General features: G+C 43.9%; 7 protein-coding genes across 7 annotated transcripts; 4 read left to right on the forward strand and 3 right to left on the reverse strand.

Annotated features, from left to right (window-relative positions):
• Positions 1-1,111: 1,111 nt before the first annotated feature.
• Positions 1,112-2,153, reverse strand: EAF02_008238 (uncharacterized protein; the record flags this gene model as incomplete). Its single annotated transcript, XM_038904286.1, has 2 exons — positions 1,112-2,059; positions 2,121-2,153. The coding sequence occupies 2 exons, from the start codon at positions 2,151-2,153 to the stop codon at positions 1,112-1,114; spliced, it is 981 nt and encodes a 326-aa protein (XP_038756008.1).
• Positions 2,154-5,152: 2,999 nt separating this feature from the next.
• EAF02_008239 (uncharacterized protein) lies at positions 5,153-12,076 on the forward strand (the record flags this gene model as incomplete). The annotated part of the gene is made up of 8 exons (XM_038904287.1): positions 5,153-5,283; positions 5,339-5,392; positions 5,443-5,483; positions 5,539-6,210; positions 6,264-8,952; positions 9,008-10,491; positions 10,667-11,830; positions 11,883-12,076. 8 exons carry the CDS (start codon positions 5,153-5,155, stop codon positions 12,074-12,076), a joined length of 6,429 nt encoding a protein of 2,142 aa, XP_038756009.1.
• A 1,579-nt stretch (positions 12,077-13,655) lies between these two features.
• EAF02_008240 (uncharacterized protein) lies at positions 13,656-16,026 on the forward strand (the record flags this gene model as incomplete). Its single annotated transcript, XM_038904288.1, has 3 exons — positions 13,656-14,295; positions 14,349-15,931; positions 15,985-16,026. 3 exons carry the CDS (start codon positions 13,656-13,658, stop codon positions 16,024-16,026), a joined length of 2,265 nt encoding a protein of 754 aa, XP_038756010.1.
• A 491-nt stretch (positions 16,027-16,517) lies between these two features.
• Positions 16,518-19,437, forward strand: EAF02_008241 (uncharacterized protein; the record flags this gene model as incomplete). Its single annotated transcript, XM_038904289.1, has 3 exons — positions 16,518-16,552; positions 16,871-18,189; positions 18,245-19,437. 3 exons carry the CDS (start codon positions 16,518-16,520, stop codon positions 19,435-19,437), a joined length of 2,547 nt encoding a protein of 848 aa, XP_038756011.1.
• Positions 19,438-20,463: 1,026 nt separating this feature from the next.
• EAF02_008242 (uncharacterized protein) lies at positions 20,464-21,201 on the reverse strand (the record flags this gene model as incomplete). The annotated part of the gene is made up of 3 exons (XM_038904290.1): positions 20,464-20,670; positions 20,763-20,826; positions 21,086-21,201. 3 exons carry the CDS (start codon positions 21,199-21,201, stop codon positions 20,464-20,466), a joined length of 387 nt encoding a protein of 128 aa, XP_038756012.1.
• Positions 21,202-22,410: 1,209 nt separating this feature from the next.
• On the reverse strand, positions 22,411-22,860 carry EAF02_008243 (uncharacterized protein; the record flags this gene model as incomplete). The annotated part of the gene is made up of 3 exons (XM_038904291.1): positions 22,411-22,601; positions 22,661-22,676; positions 22,732-22,860. The coding sequence occupies 3 exons, from the start codon at positions 22,858-22,860 to the stop codon at positions 22,411-22,413; spliced, it is 336 nt and encodes a 111-aa protein (XP_038756013.1).
• A 498-nt stretch (positions 22,861-23,358) lies between these two features.
• EAF02_008244 (uncharacterized protein) lies at positions 23,359-27,389 on the forward strand. The gene is made up of 4 exons (XM_038904292.1): positions 23,359-23,511; positions 23,603-25,279; positions 25,327-26,449; positions 26,516-27,389. The coding sequence occupies exons 1-4, from the start codon at positions 23,505-23,507 to the stop codon at positions 27,111-27,113; spliced, it is 3,405 nt and encodes a 1,134-aa protein (XP_038756014.1). The 5' UTR covers positions 23,359-23,504; the 3' UTR covers positions 27,114-27,389.
• Positions 27,390-27,806: the final 417 nt, after the last annotated feature.

The raw sequence follows: 27,806 nt of genomic DNA on the forward strand, positions 1-27,806 counted from the left end.
TATCTCACACTTTTGATTTTGATTTTGATTTTGATTCTAATCCCTATCCCACACCCACACCCAAGCCCAATCATCCCTATCCAATCTCTCCTCAACACTCATATTCCTATTCCTCTTCCAACCCATCCCCATCCCCATCCCCATTCCCAAACCTATTCACAACATCATCACTATCCACAGATCTTTTCCACACCTCTTTTATTTAATCCAATCTATATCTATCCACCCAGTCAGCGAACTTGTACTTCTACTCCTCCTCCCTACTCCTCCTCCCTACTCCTCCTCCCTCCTGCCTCTCACTAATTCCCATTTCTTAATTCCCAACAAACAAATCGTCTCTCCTTCCTTCTCCCCTTCCTTCTCCCCTTCCTTCCACCTCTCAAGAAATCACTCTCCCTCCCCCTCCCCCTCCCTCCCCTCAGACTCCAATTTTTCAATTCACCCTTTCACCCCTTCACCCCTTCCCACCCATCAACATTCCACCCAGACCCTCACTCCCACTCCCACTCCCACTCCCACTAATCACCAACTTCCAACTTCCAACATCACACCAACCCAACATTCTCAAGCTCACAAACCGAATTCCTCACTTACCCATCTACAAAAATTATCATTATCATCATTATCATCATTATCATAATCACTATTATTCACTTACTATCAATACCTATACCTATACCTAGGTACCCAGGTAAGTAGCATGATCACTTCACACTCACCAGAGAAACCCTCCCACAATGAAAAAACATGAAATTTTATATTGGGGTATCGAAAAAAAGATGTATACTCCATGACGCCGTAGTTATCGGATACCTTTTTATCTCTTCCAATGAATTGAGTTGTTTTGGGTGTTGTGCTATACGCTTGTTTTATGTGCTGGTTTGATTTAGTACGTGATAGGCTTGCTTTGTTGGATAGAGTGTTGTGTCTACCATTGGTGGTATTAGATTGCTGCACAGCGACCAATTATGCTGACTTGCAATAATCATATACTTTGTACGTGAGCATCCCCCAAAACTCTACAAAGGGTATTGCTTGTCAGCCCTCGACGTTGTGTCTTTCTTTTCTTCCAAGAATTGTGACTATATCCATGAATGAATCATGCATCATATCATCTTGCTCCTCGAGGACTACTATATAACACACTACTATCGTGCGATATAAGATTCGAAAGATCCATCGAGTTTTGAGTACCATCACTCCTAACCAAACTCGCACCATGACCTCCATGATTTCCAGCAGGAAGACTTTCCGCCTCGCTTTCCTCCTCACTGCTATCAATTTCATCTTCTGTGTCCGTATGTTCATATCCTTCGTCGGCTTCAGGAATATCATCATCAAGATCGACTTCCATATCCTCATCTTGATTATCTTCTTCATGCTCATGTACCAGATCTTCCTCCTGTAGCATTTGCGATTGCTCTTCCTCAGCAATGGTCGAAGCGCCATCGTCCTCGAGCATTGAACCTCTGGGAGCTCCGAGACGTGTTATCGCATCTCTGTAAGCTTCATCCGTCATGCGAGAAGCTGCGAGTGCTCTGGGAACATCCTCGAGATCGTTTTCTTCATCTTCTTCATCATCTTCGCTGGCATCGGATGAATCACTAGGTCCCATCCCCGTCTCATCCGCATCGGGAATCTCATCATCAAGATCCACCATGCCGTCCATCTCCCCCTCAAGATCCTCAGCCGGTATCATTGCCTCCGCCTCCGCCTGTTCCGCTTCGGCAAGTTCTTGTGCCAATTGTTCTCGTCTCATTGCTTCTTGATGTTCTTCCATTTCTCTCTTCTCTTCTCTCAATTGATGCAATGATTTTGGTACTCCAGGAGGCTTGATCCAGGAACTTCCCCAGTTTTGTACATTTTGTTTTCTCCTCTCGATATATTCTTCATCTAAGCGTAGTCGTGCTAGGGGTGTTCTATTGCTGGCTTGTTGACGACGTGAGCCGTGGTTTTGGTTAGATGCGATATGGGGAGCGGTATGATCAAATGCATTGTTTGTGGGTTCTGTGTGCTGGGGAATGTTGCTATGAGATGATGTGTACCAGAGATTGTAGGACTGTGATGTATGAGTTAGTTATGACTTTCAGGTAAACAAAGCTTATGGACTGTGTACACACGTCTGTCGGGGCAAGGTTTGGAAGGGAAAACATGATTGTAATGATTTTGTACTTGGGGAACACGGCAATGATAAAGGGGTTATATGTTGTTGGTAGGCTGTACTATGATGCTGAAATGGTGGTGCTCGTGGAGGAATTCTAGAATTGTTGTACCAAACTCGATAGCCTGCCTCTTTCCTTTGAGCCTTGACCCGAGACTAATTGACTCAGCCTGGCGGGATGGTTGCGGGCGATGCAGCCTCGTTTTGGCGGTGAAGTAGCCACGGCAGAATTAAAATCTTTCTCAGCCATGTTCAGTTAGGATTCGTCAAGGTTCTTCTCCCATATTCACAGAAATGATGAATAGTATTACGTTCATTTGGTTGATACAGCCATAAATCTGATCAAATGTCATATGTCTCCTGTGTAGATACCTCCCTTCTATCTCGGCTCGTTTCCCCGTAGTTTCCTAAAGTACAAAATATGATTCTACTTCTGATTCTCACCTGTTGGAACTAACCATCTTCTCAAAGTGTACCAAGTCTAGAATTTAGATCTGTGTAGAATAGCAGGCCATCTCAAGTCACCCTGAAAAGGTGTCGGTACGAGTTGCTGTGATCTTGCTGTGCTATTTTACAAGCCCCTGGTAGTTATACATAAAACAATGCTGAATCATTAAATAAATGAATATCACATCATATTCTAGCCTCGTCTCAAGTCCCCGATCTCACCCGACATTTAAAGCAAAACGCATTGCAGCATTATTGTTCTGACAAACAACTACCTAGGGACCTACCAAGTCTCCATAATCTTATTGACCGCCATCTTCTCGATTGGTGTGATCGGAGGAGAAAATTTCTCGTATGATATGAAATGAATTTGATTACTTTTTCTGCCAGCCAAAGACCTCGTGCTGCATGCATCGGTCGGATCCGGGGAATTCTCTTTCGCGGCCTGTTGTCTTTTTCGACGAGAGTTACACATGTCACAAGCAACTCGCATGAAGAAAAACGTCAGATTTGCTTGTCTACGACTCTGCAATGCTGCATGTACTTGAAGGTGGGATATTTCCTTCATGGCTGTGTGAACAGGGGCTGGGGGACATACCCCTCACTCAATCAATCTCAATGGTAATCTGCCTATCTGAAGCGCGTAATTGGTCGGACCTCTAGATGTTCATGTTCCTGTGTGTAATTTTTTTTTTTGCAACGCGGGGATCCTTGCCGCCGCTGCCAATGGGAATCAATTCACAGATCGATATCATCACCTCCAAGTCGTTCCCAATCTGATCCCATATCTCACGTTGAATGAGGTTCATCGTAGGCCTATCCTGGCATGGCTACTTTCTTCCAAACATGTTAGAGTATCTCCGGATGCTGGCATTGACCCAATCATCTGTCCAACAAAGGTAATGTTACCCATAAAATCTTCCTATATATTGACCATACTTCACTGGAGCGACATCGGCAGAGATCTTGAGTTATATTGAGAGTCGAGCTCCATGAAGTTGTTCTCGGTGAGATATTTCATTGGTCGATTAGAGAACTGGCCAATTCACACCATGCAAAGATCCTTGACCTGGTCGATGCATCCAAGTGTGGGGGAAATAAACGTATCGGTTGTTCAATCCATAGGAGTGGGAGAAATGGTCAGCATGGGTCTAAAGAGCTTAACCCACTCGATATTTTTTATATGATTTTGATAGCCATCTATTAGGTCCTGTACTACGAAGCACATACGAGGAGTTGGATTGTAGACTCTCTTCTTGACACTTGTGTAGGTATCTTTTGAATGGAACATATAAGTACTTGAGGTAGTGAAATCAGAAGTTGTAGGAAGATTGTAAATACCTGTTTGTAGTAAGTACTAGGTATCTACTAGGTCCCGATGGTCTTGATTTACTCTTACTACCATCACCGGGAGATATATCTACAACGAATAGTTCCCGTACCTAGGTAGGTAGGTAGTGGAAAGTCTTGTAGAGAAGAGTTTCCCGAGTGGCACATACCATACTACCTAGTAGGTACCTTTTTACCTTTCCGTAGGTCCTAGGTAGGTTTCTCTAATACGTGCGGGAAAAAGTGTAATAGATGTACCGGCAATAGGTGTCATAGGTGTCATAAGTGTAATAGTCTAATAAGTCTAAGAAGTCTCACAACAAGTGTAATGCTCGCAAGTGCAATAAAGTGAATGAGATCCAACAAATTCAAATCCAAATTATACCTAATCGATGAATCAGCAGCCGCGTCCCTAGTATCAAACAATTTATTGGACAATTTTGGACAATCTTGGACGGCCTGCTCCGATTCGCGCTGGATGTTCATTCTCCACCTCTGTCTGGAGATCATCTTCCTCATAAAAGCCTGCCTCCCTCTTGAACTGTGCTGGATCCTACTCTTTGTCCGATCAAATACCCCAAAGTGCATCTCTCTACCTACTTCAGTCGTCGTGCAGTTGTTGTCGTGGCAAAATATCCAAACCTTTTGAAGCAATCGCTTTTTTGGTACGTGGATTTCCTTTTTCATACCCCTCGCCCCTCGTCTTATCTGGAACGCCGCCCACTATTATCATGTCCATACAAATTTCACACAGCCAGTAATACTGCAATTATTACCAAAATAAACTGGAGGTGGCAATTGATTCGATCCACAAACTTCAACTATTTACACATATGAAAAGATCTTCTACCAAGAGCAGACAGTTGTTGAGTTTTACCAGGCCAGATCAATCAGTCGATTTTCATACCGCAAAGAAAAAGTTACCTACATACTACACATCTTCTGCGCTAAGTCAATCAAGTGTTGGACTTCACACAAAAATTGACTCCGCACAATCGTCCATAAATCTTGCTGAGAAAAGAAAAGTTCTTTGTTTGACAACCAAAAATCTTCCATATTTTGAGCTAATTTCCTCTTCGAGATATCAGAAAACATTATTTGCACGAACTCAACACCCTCTCTACACTCCATACCTCAACCCAATAAAGAATAAAGAGCTGCGCTCTCAACATCAAAACAAAATCGATCCTACAATCGCCGGCTGCCTTGCCTACGATGGGCATTGGAAGGGCGGAAGATTTTAACGACAGACAAACTGAGATTGATGCGAGGAATGAGCCTTACAATCAATATCAATATGAGGCTGAAGGAAATGATTCATGGGCTGGAGCACTCCCAGTGAAGCAGTGAGTACCGCTGTCTGGTACAACCTCTTGTTGAGCTTCACTAATCATAAAACAGGGGTTTATATGATCCTAGCTTGGAGAAGGATGCTTGCGGTGTTGGTTTTGCTTGGTGAGAACTGTGAATTTGCATCTCGGAGAACACATCTAACCTCAACATAGTAACATTAAAGGCAAACCCAGCCACAAAATTGTCAGCGATGGTAGGCCTCTTATATTTCACTCGTAGTACACATTTGCTAACCTTGTTACTTCCAGCACGAAACCTTCTTTGTAATATGACCCATCGAGGTGCTGTGGGTTCAGATGCGAGAGATGGAGATGGTGCTGGTGTTATGACATCTATTCCTCACAAATTCTTTATCAAAAATTTCGAGCGCGAGACAGATATCAAGCTTCCACCGTTAGGTCAATATGCTGTGGGAAATCTCTTCTTCAAGCCAGACGAGGAAACTCTACAAGAATCAAAGAAACAATTGGAAGAGATCTCTGAATCTCTAGGATTAAGAGTACTAGGCTGGCGAGAACCTCCTAAAGATTCTACTCTCCTTGGTCCTGCTGCTGCATCTCGTGAGCCTATCATATTGCAGCCCTTCGTAGTGCTAGCATCTGCATATGGCCCAGGAAACTCACCGGAAATTACCGACCCTGAGCAATTTGATGAGAAACTTTTCGAAAGACAACTCTATGTACTCCGAAAGCGTGCAACCCATACAATTGGTTTACACAATTGGTTCTACTTGTGTTCCCTTTCTAACAAGAACATTGTTTACAAGGGTCAACTCGCCCCTATACAGGTCTATCAGTATTTCTATGATCTGGTGAACGCTGATTACGAAGCCCATTTTGCTCTTGTGCATTCACGTTTTTCTACAAATACTTTCCCCTCCTGGGATCGTGCTCAACCATTACGATGGGCAGCTCACAATGGTATGGCACAAGTAAATTGCTCGAATTACTCTTGATACTAACTGTAGACACAGGTGAAATTAACACCCTTCGCGGAAACAAGAACTGGATGCGTGCCCGAGAAGGTGTAATGCAATCCGACGTCTTTGGTGAAGAACTTGAATCGCTGTACCCGATCGTCGAAGATGGAGGCTCTGACTCAGCTGCATTCGATAACGTGCTTGAGTTACTCACTATCAATGGAGTTCTTTCTCTACCTGAAGCTGTTATGCTGATGGTTCCAGAAGCATGGCAAGATAATGCCGCCATGGACCCAGCGAAGGCGGCTTTCTACGAGTGGGCAGCTTGTCAAATGGAACCTTGGGATGGACCTGCACTTTTCACATTCGCCGATGGTAGATACTGCGGTGCAAATCTCGACAGAAACGGTCTCCGACCATGTAGATATTATGTCATGGATGATGACAGAATCATTTGCGCTTCTGAAGTCGGTACTATCCAAGTGGACCCAGAACGTGTTGTCCTCAAGGGCCGTTTGCAACCAGGAAAGATGCTTCTCGTCGACACCGTCGCGGGGCGCATCATCGATGATGCAGAACTGAAGAACACTGTGGCTAAACGTCATGATTTCCGATCTTGGCTTCACAAGGAACTTGTCAGCTTACCTAAAGTTCACGAAAAATTGATAACTCAAGGTACCGTTGACTTGGAACCAAAGCCTGATGCTAGTACCATTCAGGAGGATGCCCTTCTGAAAGCTTTTGGGTACACCTTTGAGCAGGTTTCTTTGGTCCTTGCACCAATGGCTTCTGACGAAAAGGAGGCTCTTGGCTCCATGGGTAACGATGCACCTCTCGCATGTCTTGCCGATGCTCCTCGTCTACTGTACGAATACTTCCGTCAACTTTTTGCCCAGGTCACCAATCCCCCTATCGATCCCATTAGAGAAGCCATTGTCATGTCGCTCGATTGTTACGTTGGCCCTCAAGGAAACTTGTTAGGCATGGAGTCATCACAGTGCGGTAGATTGTTACTTCCAACGCCTATTCTCTCTATCCCTGAGTTCAATGCCCTCAAGAATATCAACAAGTTCTATCCAAAATGGACTTCCAAAGTTATTGACTTGACATTCCCAAGATCCGAAGGTGTTGAAGGATATCTTAAACATTTGGATTACATCTGTGACGAAGCAACTGCTGCCATCGATAACAAGGATTCAATCATCATTCTTTCCGATCGTGCAACATCCGCCGACCGAGTCTCAGTTTCGACTCTTCTCGCTTCCGGAATGGTCCATCACCATCTCGTTAACAACAAATGGAGATCTCATGTTGCTTTAGTTGTCGAAACCGCTGAAGCTCGTGAGGTTCACCATATGTGCGTGCTTGTCGGATACGGTGTAGACGCCGTCAACCCATACCTTGCAATGGAATGTATCATCAAGCTTAACCGTGAAGGTCTCATCAGGAAGAAGCTCAGTGATGACCAACTCATTCGCAACTACAAGTATTCTGCCGATGGTGGTATTCTGAAGGTCATGAGTAAGATGGGTATTTCTACACTCGCTAGTTACAAAGGTGCTCAAATCTTTGAAGCTCTTGGCATTGATGATTCTGTGGTCGATCGTTGCTTCAAGGGTACTGCTACAAGAATTAAGGGTATTACTTTTGAACAAATTGCCGAAGATGCTTTCAGATTCCACGAGAAGGGTTTCCCATCGAGATACACTGTTACCATCCCAGGTCTCGTTGAATCTGGCGAGTATCATTGGCGTGATGGTGGTGAACCTCATATCAATGACCCTACCTCTATTGCCAACATTCAAGATGCCGTTAGAACCAAGAACGATAAGTCTTATGAGGCTTACTCACTTTCCGAGTACGAACAGATCAAATCTTGTACATTACGAGGTCTCCTCGACTTCAACTTTGAGGAGAGCAATCCAGTCCCAATTGACCAAGTCGAGCCATGGACGGAGATTGTTAGAAGATTCTGTACTGGTGCCATGTCTTACGGTTCCATTTCCATGGAATCGCATTCTACTCTTGCTGTTGCGATGAACCGTCTCGGTGGAAAATCCAACACAGGTGAAGGTGGTGAAGACCCAGAACGTTCCGAGGTCATGTCAAATGGTGATACCATGAGATCAGCTATCAAACAAGTTGCATCTGGAAGATTCGGTGTTACTTCTAATTATCTTGCTGACTCAGATGAGCTTCAAATTAAGATGGCTCAAGGTGCTAAGCCGGGAGAGGGTGGTGAGCTTCCTGGTCATAAAGTGTCACAGTCTATTGCTAGAACACGTCATTCTACTCCTGGTGTCGGTCTTATCTCGCCACCTCCTCATCACGATATTTACTCTATCGAAGATCTGAAACAATTGATCTACGATCTCAAGTGTGCCAATCCCCGCTCCCGAGTATCTGTCAAACTTGTGTCTGAGACTGGTGTTGGTATCGTCGCTTCTGGCGTTGCCAAGGCGAAGGCTGATCACATCTTGATTTCTGGTCACGATGGTGGAACTGGTGCTTCTCGATGGACTGGTATCAAGTATGCCGGCTTGCCATGGGAGCTTGGTCTTGCCGAGACTCACCAAACTTTAGTCTTGAACGATCTCCGTGGTCGTGTTGTTGTTCAAACTGATGGCCAACTTCGAACTGGTCGTGATGTTGCAATTGCATGTCTGCTTGGTGCAGAAGAATGGGGCTTTGCTACTACCCCTCTTATTGCCATGGGATGTATTATGATGAGAAAATGTCACTTGTATGAGAACCTAATAACATCCTTTATTGCTAGAACATTTGCTAATTACTATTAGGAACACTTGCCCTGTTGGCATAGCCACACAAGATCCAGAACTTAGAAAGAAGTTCCAAGGTACTCCGGAGCATGTTATAAACTTCTTTTACTACATTGCAAACGAATTGAGAGCCATCATGGCCAAGCTTGGTTTCAGAACAATCAATGAGATGGTCGGACATGCTGAATGTCTAAGAGTACGAGATGATCTCCGCACCAAGAAGACTAGCAACATCGATCTATCTCTCATCCTTACTCCTGCTCACAAGCTCAGACCTGGAGTTGCTACCTTCAACGTCCGCAAACAAGATCACCGACTTTACGTCCGCCTTGACAACAAGTTGATCTCTGAAGCTGAGTTGACTCTTGATAAGGGTCTTCCTTCACGGATTGAGTGTGACATTGTCAACACTGACCGTGCTATGGGTACTTCTCTGTCATACCAAATCTCGAAGAGATATGGTGAGGATGGATTGCCCATGGATACCGTCCACGTCAATATCAAGGGATCCGCCGGTCAATCCTTCGGTGCTTTCCTTGCTCCTGGTGTTACCCTAGAGCTTGAAGGTGACGCAAACGATTACGTAGGAAAGGGTCTTTCGGGTGGTCGTTTGATTGTTTATCCACCCCGTTCTGCCGTCTTCAAGGCCGAAGAGAACGTTATTGTCGGTAACGTCTGCCTTTATGGTGCCACCAGCGGAACTGTATTCTTCCGTGGTGTTGCCGCTGAGAGATTCGCTGTCCGAAACTCGGGAGCCACAGCAGTTGTAGAGGGTGTCGGTGACCACGGTTGCGAGTACATGACTGGTGGTCGTGTTCTTATCTTGGGATCTACTGGACGCAACTTTGCTGCCGGTATGTCCGGTGGTATTGCATACATTCTCGATATCCAACAAGATTTCATGTCCAAGCTGAACACGGAGATGGTTGAAGCTTCAGGTATTGATGATCCAGCTGAAATTGCATTCGTCCGAAGCTTGATTGAAGATCACCATCACTACACTGGCTCGGAGCTTGCTGCCCGCATTCTCCTTGATTTCAACAGAGCACTACGTCGTTTCGTCAAGGTTTTGCCTGTTGATTACAAGCGTGTCCTCCAGGAAGAAGCTGCCAAGGCTGCTGCTGCCAAGAAGGCAAGATTTGCCTTGCCATTCCTCCCAGGAAACCCAGTTCGTGAACAACATGAGAAGAACCAAAAGGAGAACAAGAAGCCATCTGATCTCCAGGATATCGAAGAGACTATTGGTGATTCCGCCGTTGAAAAGAAGAGATCTTTGGTTTTGGACAAAACCAAGGGTTTCATGAAGTATCAACGTAGATCCGAGAAATATCGCTCAGCCAAGACAAGAACTCGCGACTGGGCTGAACTTTCCAAGCGTCTCGACGAGGATGAGCTTAAATATCAAGCTGCTCGTTGCATGGACTGTGGTGTTCCGTTCTGTCAATCTGATTCAGGTTGTCCAATCTCCAATATCATTCCTAAATGGAACGAGTTGGTATTCCGTACGTCCTCTACTCCTCTCCCCTTTCCGTCTTCCCTCCTCCATTTCCGTCTCCCCTTCCCCTTTCTGTCGCCCCTTCCATTTTCGTTGCCCCTTCCAATTTCCGCCCCGCCCGCCCCGCCCCGCCTTATCTTCCCTCTTTGAGACCTCAAATCTAATATTCAACTTTTTTCTAGAAAACCAATGGCGAGATGCACTTAATAGACTCCTAATGACCAACAACTTTCCGGAATTTACCGGTCGTGTCTGCCCTGCTCCTTGCGAAGGTGCATGCGTGCTTGGTATCAACGAAGATCCCGTTGGAATCAAATCAATTGAGTGTGCCATCATTGATCGTGGGTTCGATATGGGATGGATGATTCCACAAGAACCAAAGGTCCGCACTGGCAAGACCGTTGCCATCATTGGTTCTGGACCAGCTGGTCTTGCTTGCGCTGATCAACTCAACAAAGCTGGTCACAAAGTCACTGTCTATGAACGCGCTGACCGTGCTGGAGGTCTGCTCATGTATGGTATTCCTAATATGAAGCTTGACAAGAAGATTGTCAAGCGTCGTACAGATTTCATGGCTGCCGAGGGAATCACGTTCAAGACTAACGTCGCAGTTGGTCAAGATGTTCAACTCATGGATCTCAAGGCTGAAAATGACGCAGTAGTTATCGCTACTGGAGCTACTGTAGCTCGTGATCTTCCAATCAAGAACAGAAGCCTGGAGGGTATTCATTTCGCCATGCAATTCTTGCACCGCAACACCAAGTCTCTACTTGACTCGGAGCTTGCTGATGACGAATACATCTCCGCTAAGGGCAAGCATGTTGTTGTCATTGGTGGTGGTGATACCGGAAACGATTGCATTGGTACTTCCGTCCGACACGGTGCCAAGTCAGTTACAAACTTTGAACTTTTACCTCAACCACCAAATGAGCGTGCCCGTGATAACCCATGGCCTCAATGGCCACGTGTCTACCGTGTAGACTATGGTCACACTGAGGTCAAGCAGCACATGGGCAAAGATCCTCGTGAATACTGTGTCATGTCTGAAGAGTTTGTTGATGATGGAACTGGAAAGGTTAAGGGTATCAACACTATTCGTGTCGAATGGACCAAGTCTTCCACTGGTGGTTGGGACATGAAGAAGATCGAAGGATCCCAACAATTCTTCCCAGCCGATCTTGTCCTTTTATCTATGGGTTTCCTCGGTCCCGAGGATCGTGTTCTCGGCGATGACATTGAAAAGGATGGCCGCAAGAATGTTAAGACTGCTCCTGGCAAGTACTCTACCAATGTTGAGGGTATCTTCGCTGCAGGAGATTGTCGTCGTGGACAATCTCTCATGTTTGGTAAGTCATAAATCACAGATTGAAATTTTATCTTGATATTTGTTTCTAACAGAATTTAGGGGTATCAACGAAGGTAGACAGTGTGCTAGAGAGTGTGATCGCTTCTTGGAGGGATCTACCTCTTTGCCTGTCACTGGTGGAATTGTTAAGAGCAATGCATCCGAAATCCTAGCCCGTGGACCTCATCGCGAGATCTTAGGACGTGCTGAGCGCGCTCCTATCCAAGTCGCCGCAGCTGCAACATAAAGCACGACACACCCACATACAAATTACTCACATTCAACATATTTCCAGCGACGCCTGCAATGTAGCGGTATGAATATTTACATTTTCTAGAATGAAGATATCAAAAGCATATTTCTGGCATTACTGGGAGCACCAAATGAATAACGACATGAATCGGGATTCAAAAACAATGGTCGCATTACTTTATATGCATTGTTCATGGAAGGAAAAAGGAGAGACAGGCGGGGGTTCATCAATTGTGCAATATGGCTTCATGGTGGTTATGCTTTTTACGATACCAGCGAGTGCGAATACTTTTTTGGACAGTTGATGATGACGATTGACGCGTGCGAGGGAGGGAGTTGAAATGGTTTGAATTGCCTTTCATTTACTATTATTTGTACCCAAATGATGTATTTGCGAGTGAGCGAGAAGAGTCAGCAAAGAGAGAAATTCAAAGTTTATGAAAAATACAAATCGATATCGCATTATGATTGGCGACATAGCATTTTGAGTAGACATGTACACATAGATATTCCAATATATTTGTAAATACATTTTAGTGTGAGGCTTAGATTAGCCATTTGAAACCTATCTCATGTTATCACTCTGTAGGTATCCCATCGTAGCATCTGATCAATGGGCAAGATCTTACATTGTTATTGGTAGAGTCAAAATTTATTTCGTTTTCATACCTATTTATTAACCGACCAACCGGAAGACAACCAGTGGATAAATCCATCGATATCCCAGTTCCGATTATACAATGCATTATGCCTGTATGTACAAAGAAAGTACTCTCTCGGTATGGATGTCCACTATAACTACATGGATTGTAGTGAAAGTGGAAGACGAGCCGGTGCAATCAAATCAGTCGTTGGATGCACGTGGGTGGGTGGGTTGTTGTATGGCATTTACTGGGTGGGTAGGTAGGTAGGTAGGTAGGTAGGTAGGTACCTATTATTTGGACATGTGCTAATTTGGATTTCCTGGGCAAGATTCGAGATGTGAATACTTTGAATGTTGGAATTTGAATGGGAGATTTAGAGTCTTTTGGTGATGTGGTTTGGAATTGATGTTTGAATGCTTGGAATGCTTGGAATGCTTGGAATGTTCTGATATGGGTTGGATAGTTAGATTCTTTGAATGTCCCAGTGCGGCTTTGACATTTGAATGTTTAAGAATCTATTTGATATAAATTTCATTTCATCCATGTAGAGCTAGATTCACAATTTACACAACTACCTAGGTACCTGGTAGAGAAACTCGAAAAAAGGTTATTGATGAGACTTCCAACATTTTTCTTATTTGTACTCTATCTAATGCTGTGATTCAATTTAATCTTTGTTTTTTCATGAGTGACAGGTTTTATCTTGACTGATATATCAATTCATCTGAATTTCATGTTATCGTCATTTTCTGAATGTTTTTAGCATTGATTAACATTTGATATCGTCACCGAATAAGGTTTCATTAAGCTCCAACCTCCTTACAGCTTTCACAAGCTTCAGCACAAATAAATCTTTTCAACTTCCAATTCCACTCTTACTTTTCATTCAACCAACAACACAAAATACGATAAATTCAATTCACCGTCACTATGCGTTTTGGCCAGACATTGAAGAAATCAATATATCCGCCATGGAAAGACCAATATATCGATTATGCGAAGCTCAAACACCTCTTACGAGAAGATTCAGCATCTGAGGGTGATGACAGGCCATGGACTGCAGATGACGAGACTAAATTCTGCGACGAGATCCTGAACGTCCAATTGGAAAAGATCGCATCCTTTCAAGAATCTACATTCAAAAAACTGGAACAGCGTGCTAATGCGACTGGAGAGAAACTCAAAGAGCTCGCACCAGAAGATGGGAAATCAAAAGACGATGTTTTTACCGCCAAGTTCAAGAAGATCGAGGAGGAGCTCGATGCGATCATCAATGATACAAAGGAATTGAAGAAATACAGCAGCATTAATTATACCGCCTTCTTGAAGATTGTCAAGAAACATGATCGCAAGAGGGGTAACAACTACAAGATTAGGCCGATGGTACAGATGAGTTTGCAGAAGAGGCCTTTTAACTCGGAAAAGGGCTATTCAGCATTGCTCAACCAATTGTCGATGATGTACTTTGTTGTTCGCCAACAACTGGATGATAATACGGATCCCGCAGTAACTTCGTCCTCCGATGTTCAGTCGCAATCACAAACACCGGAGAAGTACACTGCGTACAAATGTAAGTAGGTTAGATCATCACACGAATCCGTATACTAATAAACCTTCTTATAGTTTGGGTTCACCCTGATAATCGTCTGGAAGTCAAGACCTATATCCTTCGTCGACTTCCTGCTGTAGTATATAGCGAACCATCCTCGAAGAGCCCCGAACCTCAAGCCGACCCGACTCTCAATTCTCTCTATCTTGACAGTCCGGATTTCACGCTCTACGACCAAAAGAGGGAAAAGAAGGAGAATGCTACATCACTAAGGATCAGATGGTATGGTCAATTGAAGGACAATCCAGAGCTTCACTTTGAACAAAAGATTGTACATGAAAATGGCACCAGCGAAGAAAAGAAGCTTTTGATAAAGGAAAAGTATATCGACTCCTTTATCAAAGGTGAATACAAAATGGAGAAGAGCATACAAAAGATGGAACGACAAGGGCTGCCAGAAACAAGAATCGAGGCCTTTAAAAAGACTGTAAACGATATTCAATCATTGATCAAGGAGAATGGTTTGCAACCAATCTTGCGAGCTAATTACACTCGCACTGCCTTTCAAAAGCCATTGGACGACAGAGTCAGGATATCTATTGATACTCAATTGGCGTTCATCCGGGAAGATTGTATAGACGAGGACAGACCTTGCAGAGATCCTAAGAGCTGGCACCGACGCGACATTGATAGTAGTGCCATGTCATATCCATTCAGCAACATCAACCCAGGAGAAATATCGAGATTCCCATATTCGGTGTTGGAAATCAAGGTGAAGGATGATGCAACCAAGAAGCAGCCTCAATGGGTACAGGATTTGATGGGCTCGCATCTTGTGTACGCAGCGCCAGGCTTCTCTAAATTCCTTCAGGGTGCTGTATCTCTCTTCGAGGATAATGTCAACGACTATCCTTCATGGCACGGAAACTTGACGGATGATATTCGCAAAGATCCACAAGCGGCATGGGAGGAAGATCAATCTCGAAAAGCAAAGCAGGCCGAGAACGATCTCGTAATCGGTAGCTTCATTGGAACTTCTCAAAAAGCAAGCGCAAGTTTCGAACCTGCCGTGAGCTCGCCAGTAGGCAAGTCATATATGGAGGAGAGAATGCTTGCTGAGGAGAGAGCTGGTAGAAGATCCAATCTGGATGGCCCTTCTGCCTCTGGAGATGCTGGAAATGACGAAGACGAAACCGGAGCCTCAAGTAATCAAGGTGGATATGGCACCTTGGCATCTGTATTTCCATCTTTCTCCCTCTCGCGTTATGCCCAATCACGCCGATCGAAAAGTTTTCAATTGCCTCCCGGTGTTACTAAACCAACTCAATACATTAAGGATTCAGGTCCTTTACAAGTCGAACCTAAAGTTTGGCTGGCCAATGAACGTACATTTTTAAAATGGCAACACATATGCATATTATTGGGGTCCCTTGCTGTTAGTTTATACACAGCTGCAGGAGAGGATGAAATTGCAGAAGCTATGGGTATTGCATATATTATCATTGCCATCTTTGCTGGAAGTTGGGGCTACTGGATGCATTACACGCGGCGACAGATGATTGTTGACAGAAGCGGAAAAGATTTTGATAATTTGATTGGACCAATGATTGTCAGCGCTGCCCTTATGGTGTCCTTATTGCTCAATTTCTTCTTCAAGGTAAGCTTCCGTAACATTAAATGGAAAGTGATAGCTAACTAATATGTGTGTAGTACAAAACAAGCAATGGCAAAGTACCGAGAAAATGGACTTGATTCAACCAACATGGTATTGGCTAATCAAACTGTGGAGGAATTCAAGATTGATTTGTAAATGTATGATTGAGGGGTAGTGGATTCTTTGGCTGTATATTCCGAGCGAGCTTGAGCTTCTAGCGCTGCAGGTGCATATGTATACCAAGTTGTTTGCTCAGTAGATATTTTTAAAGATGTAGTAATACCCCAATTTATAACTTGGCATCATAAGTTGACACGACTGAAATGTACTCCGTAAGGGGAGCCATGAAGAAGGTATCTACTCGGTGATTCCTATGACTACATAATACATTCAACTCATTTAGCATGAATACATGCTTTACCGTGAAATAGCCGGGTGATAACCGAAGAGATAGGGATGATAGGGATGTAATAACAAGGCTACAGTGGATATCAGAGACTCGGTCATCTCTTTTTTGCAACTTAATTTGTCCAACGTTTGTCTGGACAATGTTAACCACCTCGAACATATGGTTTCCCCAGAGATCAATATGATGAGGTGTGGCCTCGAGGAACTGCTGCATCGGTTTGTATGGTTGTCTGTATGAAGACCCAAAACATTTCATCATACTTGACTTTTTATTATTACTCGTTCATCTGTAATTCAGCCTTGTTACCTTTAAGGAATTTGTTACACGATACCTGGATTGGAGTGAGCTTGTGAATTTGTGAATGAGAGATTTACAGTATTCAATTACTGATTACGAAAAAAAGAATTCGAATACAAATAAATGAGAGGGAATCAGAGAGATTGGAAATTGAATTGGAAATTGGAGGTTTGATAATATCGACGAGGGCACAAGGTGAGAGATTGGTCGACAATGGTTGTGTTAAGATAAGATAGTCGGTTGCTAAAGGGCAAGAAGAAGAGTGAGGAGGAAGCAGACTTGGAGCCAGAAATCGAAGAGGAGTTTGAACAGAGACCGAGGAGAGAGCGCAGAAAACATCGGAGAAGTAGGAGGAATCGAGAGAAACACTCAAGGGATGGAGAGGATGAGGGTGATGGATATGGTTCGATTTCTTCCCGAAAACATCGACATCGAGATAATAGAGATCGCGAAGATGATGAAAATCCTCGCAGACATCATTCGGTCAATTTGAGTGCCTCGACTTCTCGCTCACCACATACAGATTATCGACGCCGCGCAGATGACGATGCTCATTCTACCTCTCCGAAGAGACATCATTCGAATAAACTAAGCAATTCTACCTCTCTTTCGCCTCATCACGCAAGACCTAGTACAGGCAAATCATCAAAATATACGGAGGAGGGTGTAAGAGCGCCTAAGGTTAATTCATTGATGGAATGGCCACCTGTTGGGTTATCAAACGACGCCGAATTGTCACAAGGAAAAGCGATGCAATTGATTGCTAATGGAGTACCCGTTTTCAAAGGAACGATGGAATCAATCGCACATGCTTCCGATGAATATTTTGCGCTATATGCGACTTGTAATGGGAATGGAGGGGCTGGAAGCGATCGTGCGGAGATTTTCAGTAGGGCATTTATGGCGGATTCAATGCGGTTACAAGGACCTGGTGAAGCAAATCGACCATGGGACTCTCTTGAACAGCCTAGTATGGCCTTTTATTATGGCACGTTGAGAGGTACCATTACGTTGAATCACTGGTGCAGCGTAAATGGCAATCCGCATGCCCCGATTGAGCTTCGTGATTCAGGTGTCCAAACGCTGAGGGATGTGGATTTGCAAATAATATTGGATCGCTTGATATACTTGGAAGCTGGGATTGATGATGAGACTGAGGATATGCTATATAAGAGTTTATACAAAGTATTACTCAAGGATCTCGACAAATCCTTCATTGCGAAAAAGGGGATGGAGAAACAAATTGCGGATCTGATCATTGCGTTGTCACGACGTGAATGGATTGATTTTAGTCAACCTAAGAATCATGTTGTGGCTAAATTCTTTGCTGATGGGGCATATTCTGATCATGGAAGATATCGAGCATTTTTTCATCAGTTACTATTGAGCATGGAGTTGGAATTGAGAATCCAGTCAAAACATCATTCGGAGGAAGCAAAAGAGAGATTGTTGGCGCAACTACCACCATGGATCTCTTGGGACCTAGCTGTTGCGAAGAAGTGGAGAGAATGCATGACTATTGAAAAGTATAAAACTGGTGATGAATTTCAACAGAGTAGGTTTTCATACATTTCTGGATTCTGTACGGCAGGAGGCTGATTTCAAAACAGTTAAATTCAGACTTTTGAAAAAGAGATCGCAAGTTAAAGCTTTGCGCAAATTCGCAAGAGCTATGAAGTGGCCTAATTTAACTATGGTAGATGAAGCTCTAAAAGAGTTGGATCCGGATGCTTCACCTCTTGAAGATCGTTCTGCAGATGCTATGTCATTTTGTACCGGCCTAATCTTACCAGGACCCACGCAACCATGGCTTCTTATGAATACTTTAATCGACTGCGACGAAGATGGAGGTGTTGATCTTGGAGGTCTTACGCACATGTATCCAAACTCCGGCTTTCAATACAGAGGTAGTACGTACTGGGCATCAACTTCTATCGTTGGTAAAGTGCTTGCTCCAACTTGTCAAGAAATTGCAGGTTGGGTTGGCCCAGCTCTTGCTTCGACGGCGATCGAACGTACTCAGGTGTTGCGGATCCGTCAGCGTATGACCCCTCAAGTTATTACCAAGACCGACGTCCTGAGCATGCGAGTTCGATCTGATCCTCTTGGTCCCCCTGACCCTGGCGATCCAGTCTATCCCGTCAGTGAATTTGTGCTACCCGAGCTAGACTTAGTCTCACCGCCTATAGACAACATTCGCATTGAAAAATTAGCATTCGAAGTTGCAAAACCAAATCAGCAGCTCGATGGCGGGTCCCCAAAGAGAAGTAGTGAAATCGGAAAGAGACCGCCTACTTATGATGCCTGTGTGGTTTTCGCCAGGAGAGGCCAATCGCACTGGTTGAGATTAGCTCATGATGTTTCATTCATCACCTCATATCCTTGTTCTAATGGTCCTCATCCTCTTTTCTTCGATTATATGTATAAAATTGCACGCATGAATCAATTGCTTGATATACATAATTGGGCAGGTGTTGGCGGTGATAATTTAAATGAAGATCTACAGTTAGGATGGGCGCCGGAACCAGAGGAACTTGGAGTTGAGGGAAGTTGGGAAGAAGGTTATGACTGGAAGGGCGCAAAGTGGAGCTTCAAGGAACTTATGGAGGGGGTGGATAAGGATACGGTATTGGTGATCGAGGCCTGGGGCGTGGAGGATAATGAGTGTATGGCGAGAGCGTGGTGTAGTCATTGGGGATTGAATGCCGTTGTGGCGGTGGTGGGGAAGACGTGCTTGAGTTGTGCGGTTAGGGAGGCGTATGCGGCGGCGATTAATGTGGTTATTTTTGTGGGGAGGGAATGAGGGGAGGGAAACATGGGGGGAGGGGGAGGGGAAGGTTGGGAATGCGGGGAGAAGTTGTATTATACGTTGGGAATTTCAATGGTGTTAATGGGAGGGGAGGAACTTTTCTACTGTGCTTTAAAAGCATCAATTGGGCGGGATGGGGTTCGGTGGAGTAGGACAATATACCAAGGGTTTTTATTTTTTATTTTCTAGGGGTTTTTAGAGGTCTAGGAATGGTTGGGATGAAGCATGGGGATGGGGATGGGGATGGGGATGGGGATGGGTGGCATGTATTTCGTCATAGGTGGTATGGTGGTATGATCTGATAGGTCCTCCGTTATGCTATGATACTTAGTTAGTTAGTTAGTCAGTTAGTTGATGAATGAATGAATGACATTATGAAATTCTCGGATTCTTGGATTCTCAATGTGATTTCATAGATGCATGTTTATCTCATGATTTGTAGATGGATGTATGTATATATGTATATATATAAATCTATAAATCTATGATAGATAGATACTAACTACCTAGTAGATACCTAGAGATATATAACCAGCCCCCCCCCCCTACCCCGTCTTCTTTTCTCCCCAAAAATGGAAATTTAGAGATTTACATACATATACACACAAACATAACCCCGACAAACTATCCATCACCTATCACGAAAGAACCATATCATTCATTCATGTATCGTCATATCATATCATGTCAAGTGATTATGAGATTTGCTATTTATTTCATCATATGATACAAACAACCCGATTTTCTCTCCATAACGCCGTCGTGTCGTGTTATTCCATTCCATGCATTTCATCCATTATTATACTGCTGTATGTGTATCGGTAGTTTCTTCCTTTCTCCCTTCCCGAATCTGCTCGTTTTACTCTCCTCTCCTTTCTCTCTCTTCCCGTTCTGCACTGCGGTAAAAGTATTATGTTGTAGTTTGTATTTATACAATTCTCTCCTCTTCTTTTCTCTCCTCTTCTTTCCTCTCCTCCCCCTTTCCTTTCCAATCCCCCTCCCCCTCCCCCTCCTCCCCCGCTAAAAAGCCCACACCCAAAAAAACAATCCAAAAACCGCTGCGAAAAACAAGATCCACACTTTCCAACTAACCCCCGTCTTCTGACTCATAATCAACATGCGATTCATGGTTCCTCTGATGCGCACGCGCGCGCCTTCGAAATTATCATTCATTTTTTCCGCGAGAGCGGAGGATTCGCGGATCTCGTCGCCGATGGCGATGGTCATCTGGAGGGGGAAGGGGTTTAGTGGGGATGAACTGGGGATGAACTGGGGATGAGAGAGAGGGAGGGGGATGTACGGGATTTTAGTTGGCGCACTTTGCCCATAATGCCTTCGACTTGGTCGTTGTTTGGCTTTCGAGTTCGTTGAGGACGGAGTCGACTGTATTGGACTCGGGTAGGGGGACGGGTTTAGTTTTAGTTTGTTTTGTGGAGGGAAAGATAGGGAGAGGTGTAGGGTTTCTCCGAGGGGGTGATGTATGTATGTATGCACTTGCGTTCATCATATCCCATCCATACTATGCATTGCTATTCCTCCAATCTACCCTCTTCGCTGTTCTGTCCCATTCCCTTCCCCTCTCCCCCAAAACCAATCTAACACAACACAACACAAAGTCCCAAACCAATCATCAAGTACATACCTACGATTCGGCGTCGCGCTCCTAAACCCCTGCGCGCTATCCTCTCTCTCCCCATACCCTCCTCCTCCCGAATAACCCCCTCCCCCGGAATATCCTCCTACAGCCTCCTCCCGCATTATACCCGTAGCCCTCTTGGGGCAGGACTCGAACTCGCATTCCTTGAACTTGCGCCCGCGTTATAATTTTCAAAAAGCGCACTGCGCGGATCGCGTTGATGGAGAGACGATGCGCCGAATCTGTGGAGATTTCGCAGGGAATGTTAATACGTATTATTTATACTTATAGAGAGTATTATTAAGAAATCGAGGAGTATAAGTATAGATGCTTCTGAATTTTGGGTATGCGCCGAGAATGTACTGTCGCATCAGGAATACTGAATCCCCGTTTCCATCTTGCGAATGATACCTATCTACCCAATCGAATAAATAGATCGAATGAATGGATGCGCAAAGTCTCACACTATATAGCAAGAAGAAAAAAAAGAAATCATACACACCTATTCGCCATGATATTCTCAAATAAATTATGTATAAAATCCGTTTGTATGCGAAAAGAAATCAACAAAACCCTCTTCGCAACAAGATAAGAAGGAAATCTAGTCGTCTTCGTCTTTATCACTCGTCCTGCCCTCGCAAGATGGATATGTGTTCGCTTGTCAAACGGGTATTGGTGTTTGATATCCCGTCACGCCTCAAATAATGGTGTTTCGAAACACAGCACAAACGAAAGAGAGAAAAGAGGTCTAGAATCTGGTGTGATGGAATAGCTATCTTGGTCGTTTGAGGGAGAATGCGGTAACGGTTTGGAGTTTGAGAAAATTGGGCATGATCCTGGTTCTTTAATATGGGATCCTGTGGGTTTTCTTTATCTGGTTTATCATGATGGGATTTCCAGTCTGTGCAGAAAAAATTACGAGGAAGGTTTGCAGGGCTGATTGTCAATGGGTTTGTTTTGTTTGTTTTGTTTTGCTTGTTTTGTTTACTTTTTGCACTTGGGGAAATTGCGTTTGTTTGGAGATTTGAACTGGATGCGATGTGCAATGTGCAATGTGCAATGGACGCCCCTTTTGTTTGGTATCTAGAAGTACACATGCTTGTGCCGAAAAACATCTTCCCCCCACCCCCAATTCCCCAGATGTTCCATATCAATCGTTCAAATCATATGCCTAGAATCGTGAAATTTTGTGAATAAACGGAAAGATGTGGTATCGTTAACTGCGAGCGTGAATGCGATAATGTAAAAGGTGTTGATATCCGGGCGAAAATGAGTAATTGTCAAATGAATCGAATTCCTCCAATCTACCAGAATACCATCGTCATTCTCCCTTAGTTTCCTCCCATCTCATCATCTTCCTCGCCCTCAGATTGAAAGTCATCGTCCTCATCCTCATCATCGTCGGCTGGAAGATCCTTGGCAGCTGCAGCGAAGTCGATTTGCTTGCCACGAGTGCGACGACCTTGGATGATGTTGGATTTATCGATTTCGTTGTCTGAAGGTTCCTCCTCGACCTCTTCAGCTATGTATGTTGTCAATTAATGTTCGAGAAGTAGTACTGCTAAGTCCTTGTGAATTTACCTAGTGGTGGAGCATCCTAAGAGAGTATGGTCAGTAGGAGATCAAATTCAGTACTCTCAAGTATAACTTACATCATCAACTTCCTCCTCACTAGAGCTATCATCGCCGCCCTCACCCATGGTTACATCTTGGGGCTCAGCAGCACTCTTGCCTTTGCCTTTGTCGCCGATGGTGGCCGCAGAACCAGTTTGTGCAGACATCTTTATGAGAGGTTTGGTGAAAAAAGCTAGTTATTGTTATTGTTGGTTAAAGGGAAGAAGTGTTGAAGTTGTGAAAGTTGACAAGATTCAATCACGACAGGAAAGTAAACCAGGGGGATGGATGGCACGGTCCTTCAAAGTTAGTACCTACTTGGTAGCTACTAGATAGTATTTGTTGTCACCACTGTACATGCAAAGAATCGATATTGGGGGGGGAAAAGCGCGTTTGACTTCGCGCGATGGAGATGGAGAGAAAGGCGCTAAGATTGTAGATTGTAGTGAGAGGCCAAGAAAGCTTTGCTGGTCTTTGCTGGTCTTTGCTGGTCTTTGATTTGTCGTTGCTGGTCCTTGATTTGTCGAAAGTTACAAATTCATATCAATTATTCGTACACTCCAGAGTAGACTTATCAACAGCAACAGGCCTTTTGAGACAAGCCGCCCAGAGTGCTTTTTTAGCCCCAGGAACATAAGATTCAAGGTTAAACAACCACTTTTACCATCAACCTTGAAGATTTGCTTCATTCTTTCCATTTGCCATTTCTCTTCTCGTTGGAACAAACCATCTTTGGTCAGATTATTCGGGATACTGGCTAGACTATAAGACATAACAAGCTTCTCTGTGCTATAGAGGATAAATAGCAAACATGCCTGGTAAGGACCTAAGACTTGGTGTCACATAGCTTCACCTCAACCCCGCGTTGCAGGGTACACAAAATATGAGGGGCTAACATATTTTATTCAGATTCATCGTCAGAACAGAACCCTTCAAAATTACCTTCTTCCCCCAGGGTTCCCTCTAAATTAGCATTTTCCAACATGTCCGACATAGATAATGATATCGCGGAGGAGGGGTATATCGGGGCCAGTGAAGATCTAGTGGAGGAACCAGAAGACATGCTTCCAGAGGCAGCTCTCCTATCTGATGATACGCCCGGCCTCGAAACTCCCATGTCTCAAAGTGGAATGTTAGCTCGAGACAAGCAAAAGAAAACGGCATACTTCGACTATCTTGCAGAGAAAGAGATGAGCCAGACAGACGCGAAATTATTCTTTCAACGCAGCCAGTTGGAAGGCAACAAAACTGGTAGCGGCAGCAATTGGGGTCATTCCCAGAAGTCTGCAGTTCCTAGTCCTGTGTTGAAACCTAGATCTTTCTCTAACATTTTAGACTCTGAACAAGGAGGATTGAATAGATCTGGAAGTCAAGCTTCAGGAACGAGCACACAAAACCTCCCAAATCTCAATAAACTCAGAACTGCCCCTCCTATTGGTCTGGCAGATCTTGGAAAGCATCCAGAAAGTGCTGTAATTCAAGAACCGAGTCTTGCTGCGGGAACTTTTGTTCATACTCCTGGATTACACGATAGACGAGAATCCCTTCTTAGAGCAGACAAGGAAGCTAGAGATCATGCAGCTCATCCAGGACTTCCTCATGAACCTAAACCTTTGCTAGAAATGGAAGGATTGCATGGTGCAGGCGCCGGGGTCGGCCTTGGTTCTGGTGCAGGTGGCTTTGCCAATTCTGACGCCCACATAACTGCGGAACTCGCATCCATCTACACTAATATTCAAAAAGTGATAGATATTAGACACAAATACATTCGCCTGTCTTTACAAGAAGATGGTGATAATCCTAAAGATGACCCGAACTGGAGTATCTACCCACCGCCGCCCGAGCCATCCTGGCACGACGATAAAGCCGCAACAAATGCAAGAAACAGCACAGCAAACAGTATGGCGAACAGCATGGTATTGCCACCTCAAGCTGAAGCTCATGGTCATCAGCAAACGATCAGTGGTGCAGCATCAGAATTGTCACAAGCCCAGGCTACTAGTGCACGCAGTGGCCCCAAAACTCCCCTCCGCAAGAGAAAACCTGGGCAAGACATTGGTTCTGATTTCGAAATGGAAGATCTTCTTCCACTTCCTCCACCTGGAGAAATGACCTTCAGACTTGATGGAAGCGGAGTGTTTCAGGTTTACGAAAACTCAAAACTTCAAGAGCTTGAACAACCCGTAATCAACATACCTGATATCAGAGAATTCTACATGGACTTGGAACAAATTCTCAATGTCTCATCTGATGGCCCAAGTAAAAGTTTTGCCTATCGTCGTTTGCAGTTTTTGGAGGGCAAATTCAATCTTTATGTTCTTCTCAATGAATATCAAGAAATGGCGGACAGTAAACGTGTACCGCACAGAGATTTCTACAATGTTAGAAAGGTTGATACTCACGTTCATCACTCTGCCTGTATGAACCAGAAGCATCTGCTTAGATTCATTAAGAGTAAGATGAAGAAGAATCCTGATGAAATCGTCATGTTCAGAGATGGTAAACATCTCACGTTAGCTGAGGTTTTTCAAAGTATCAACTTGACTTCTTATGATTTGAGTATTGATACTCTTGATATGCACGTAGGTTGACGGTTTCTTGGGTTTCGTTACACTTTTCTAACTACTTTTCAGGCTCACACACCGATTCTTTCCATCGATTCGACAAGTTCAATCTGAAGTATAATCCTGTTGGGGAATCTCGCTTAAGAACGATTTTCTTAAAGACAGATAATTTCATAAACGGAAGATATCTGGCGGAAATCACTAAAGAAGTCATATCAGATCTCGAATCAAGCAAGTATCAAATGGTTGAATGGCGAATTTCAATCTATGGAAGAACTATCGACGAATGGGATAAGCTAGCAGCATGGGTTGTTGACAACAAATTATTCTCACACAACGTTCGGTGGTTGATCCAGGTCCCACGATTGTTCGACGTCTACAAATCTAGTGGATTGATGGAGAACTTCGAACAAGTTATCATCAACTTGTTTCAGCCTCTCTTTGAAGTAACCAAAGATCCATCTAGCCACCCAAAGCTTCACATCTTCCTTCAGCGAGTCATCGGATTTGATAGTGTAGATGATGAGAGTAAAGCTGAGCGAAGATTATTCAAAAAGTTCCCAGTACCAAAAGTATGGGATTCTAAGCAAAATCCTCCTTACAGTTATTGGATCTATTACCTCTTCGCCAACATCTCTTCTTTGAATGTGTGGCGCAAGCAGCGTGGTTTCAACACATTCTTGCTACGACCTCATTGTGGAGAAGCTGGTGATACTGATCATTTAGCTGCTGCAGTTCTTTGCTGTCACAGTATTAGTCATGGTTTATTGCTTCGAAAAGTACCTTTGCTACAATACATCTTCTATCTCGAGCAGATTGGAGTAGCAATGTCGCCTTTGAGTAACAACGCACTGTTCCTAGCATACGAAAGAAACCCTTTCCTTTCCTATTTTAAGAGAGGTCTTAATGTCTCTCTATCTACCGATGATCCTCTGCAATTCGCTTTTACAAAGGAGCCACTTATCGAGGAATACTCGGTCGCTGCACAGATTTACAAGCTTAGCGCAGTGGATATGTGTGAACTGGCCAAGAATTCAGTCGTACAAAGCGGCTTTGAACATTCTGTGAAGCAGAGATGGTTAGGTCCAGACTATGATCTACCCGGAGTAAAGGGTAATACTATGGCAAAGAGCAACGTCCCAAATATTAGGGAAGGCTTCCGACACGAGACATTGATGCAGGAACTATCTATGTAAGTCATGATATTGCTTCCTTGCCATCTTTTCAAAATAAACGCAATACTAATAACAAAAAATAGGATTGAGCGTTACACTGCTCTGTCAACTCCAGCCGTTCAGACATCAGCCCCAGTAGATGGAAATTCCTTCTTTCCAGGACCGCGACCACATTCCCCAACATCATCTATGAAAGCTTCTGTTAGCGTGGCCGATCATGGCCCTTCTCAATCATACCAGCAAAATCCTGCTCAGGCTGCTCGTATCCCCCCTTCCCACTCTCAGCTACACCTAGATTCTCATTTCAAAACTCATCAGAAAGGTACCGATAGTCCATCTGGTTATGCTACTCCAAATCAACACACGCAACCGAACTCGTCGTTCAACTCGCCAATCTCAGCCAACAAGGGACGTGAAAAGTCTTGGGGACTAGAAGCAGGCTTTAGTGATCTACATCTTTCAGGCAGTGAACCAAGAATTTTCCCAGGTCTAGTCAGTAGAAAGCAGAGAAGAGAAAGCAACAGAAAGAACAGTGTGACAGAAAGTGACGAGCATGCTTTGATGATGTTGAAAAAGGGTAACGATAACAAGAGTGTAGCGACATTAGATGGAAAGCTAGATGAAGAGATAGACGCAGAAGATAGTGATGTAGACAACGATGATGCTGCCGACTCCAATTAGGTCATTTTAGTTGGGATACGGTGGGTGGAGATTAAGATTTATGGAAGTACCCTCTTTGGGATGGCTGGGGTATGATGAAGATTTTGGAATATGAATTGAGATGGCTTGATATAGATGGTTATGTAATCTAGTTTAACGTAAGGATAGGAAGGATTGGTTGTTAACCACTACCCATTCCTCTTGTAGCTTAGATAAATTGGCGTTGGTGATATTTTGACATGGATTGAATAGATAGGGAAATGATATGTTTATGAATATACCAGAAAATAGATCCGCTACAGTCAATACAAATCACTGGGTCAACATAGAAAATAGAATGCAAGTTTTTACCAAATTATGATCTTGCCCGGCAACATCACAAAGATTGCTATTTTTCCTACCTGATTGTCAATACTAATAATCGGCTCTCCTTCTTGGCCAACTAGTTCCTATTAAAAACCTCTCAATTAATTGCACTATAAATCAACCACTAATGAAACAAATAAATCCCAAGAGACTTTAACCATTGCTAGCTTTCACCATCTTTGATCTATCAAAAAGTGTATATTTCACATCAGAATCGAGGGTGATAATCGAATTATTGTTAATGCTAAGAGGTGATCAAACACGGCCTGTGTGTATGATGAGTGGGGTCTGTGGAGTGAAGCTCATTGGCTGAAATGCACAGGCGAAGGGCAACCTCAACAGGCTCCT

The sequence above is a fragment of the Botrytis sinoallii genome (genome assembly GCF_014898435.1).
Source record: "Botrytis sinoallii strain Bc 23 chromosome Unknown BSIN_015, whole genome shotgun sequence".
Classification (NCBI taxonomy): domain Eukaryota; kingdom Fungi; phylum Ascomycota; class Leotiomycetes; order Helotiales; family Sclerotiniaceae; genus Botrytis; species Botrytis sinoallii.

What these genes read in the sequence shown, in the direction of transcription:
- EAF02_008244 (XM_038904292.1), top strand. An exon ending in TACTCTTGATATGCACGTAG is followed by an intron (nt 25,280 to 25,326) that starts GTTGACGGTTTC and finishes ACTACTTTTCAG; the next exon opens with GCTCACACACCGATTCTTTC. An exon ending in TTGATGCAGGAACTATCTAT is followed by an intron (nt 26,450 to 26,515) that starts GTAAGTCATGAT and finishes AACAAAAAATAG; the next exon opens with GATTGAGCGTTACACTGCTC.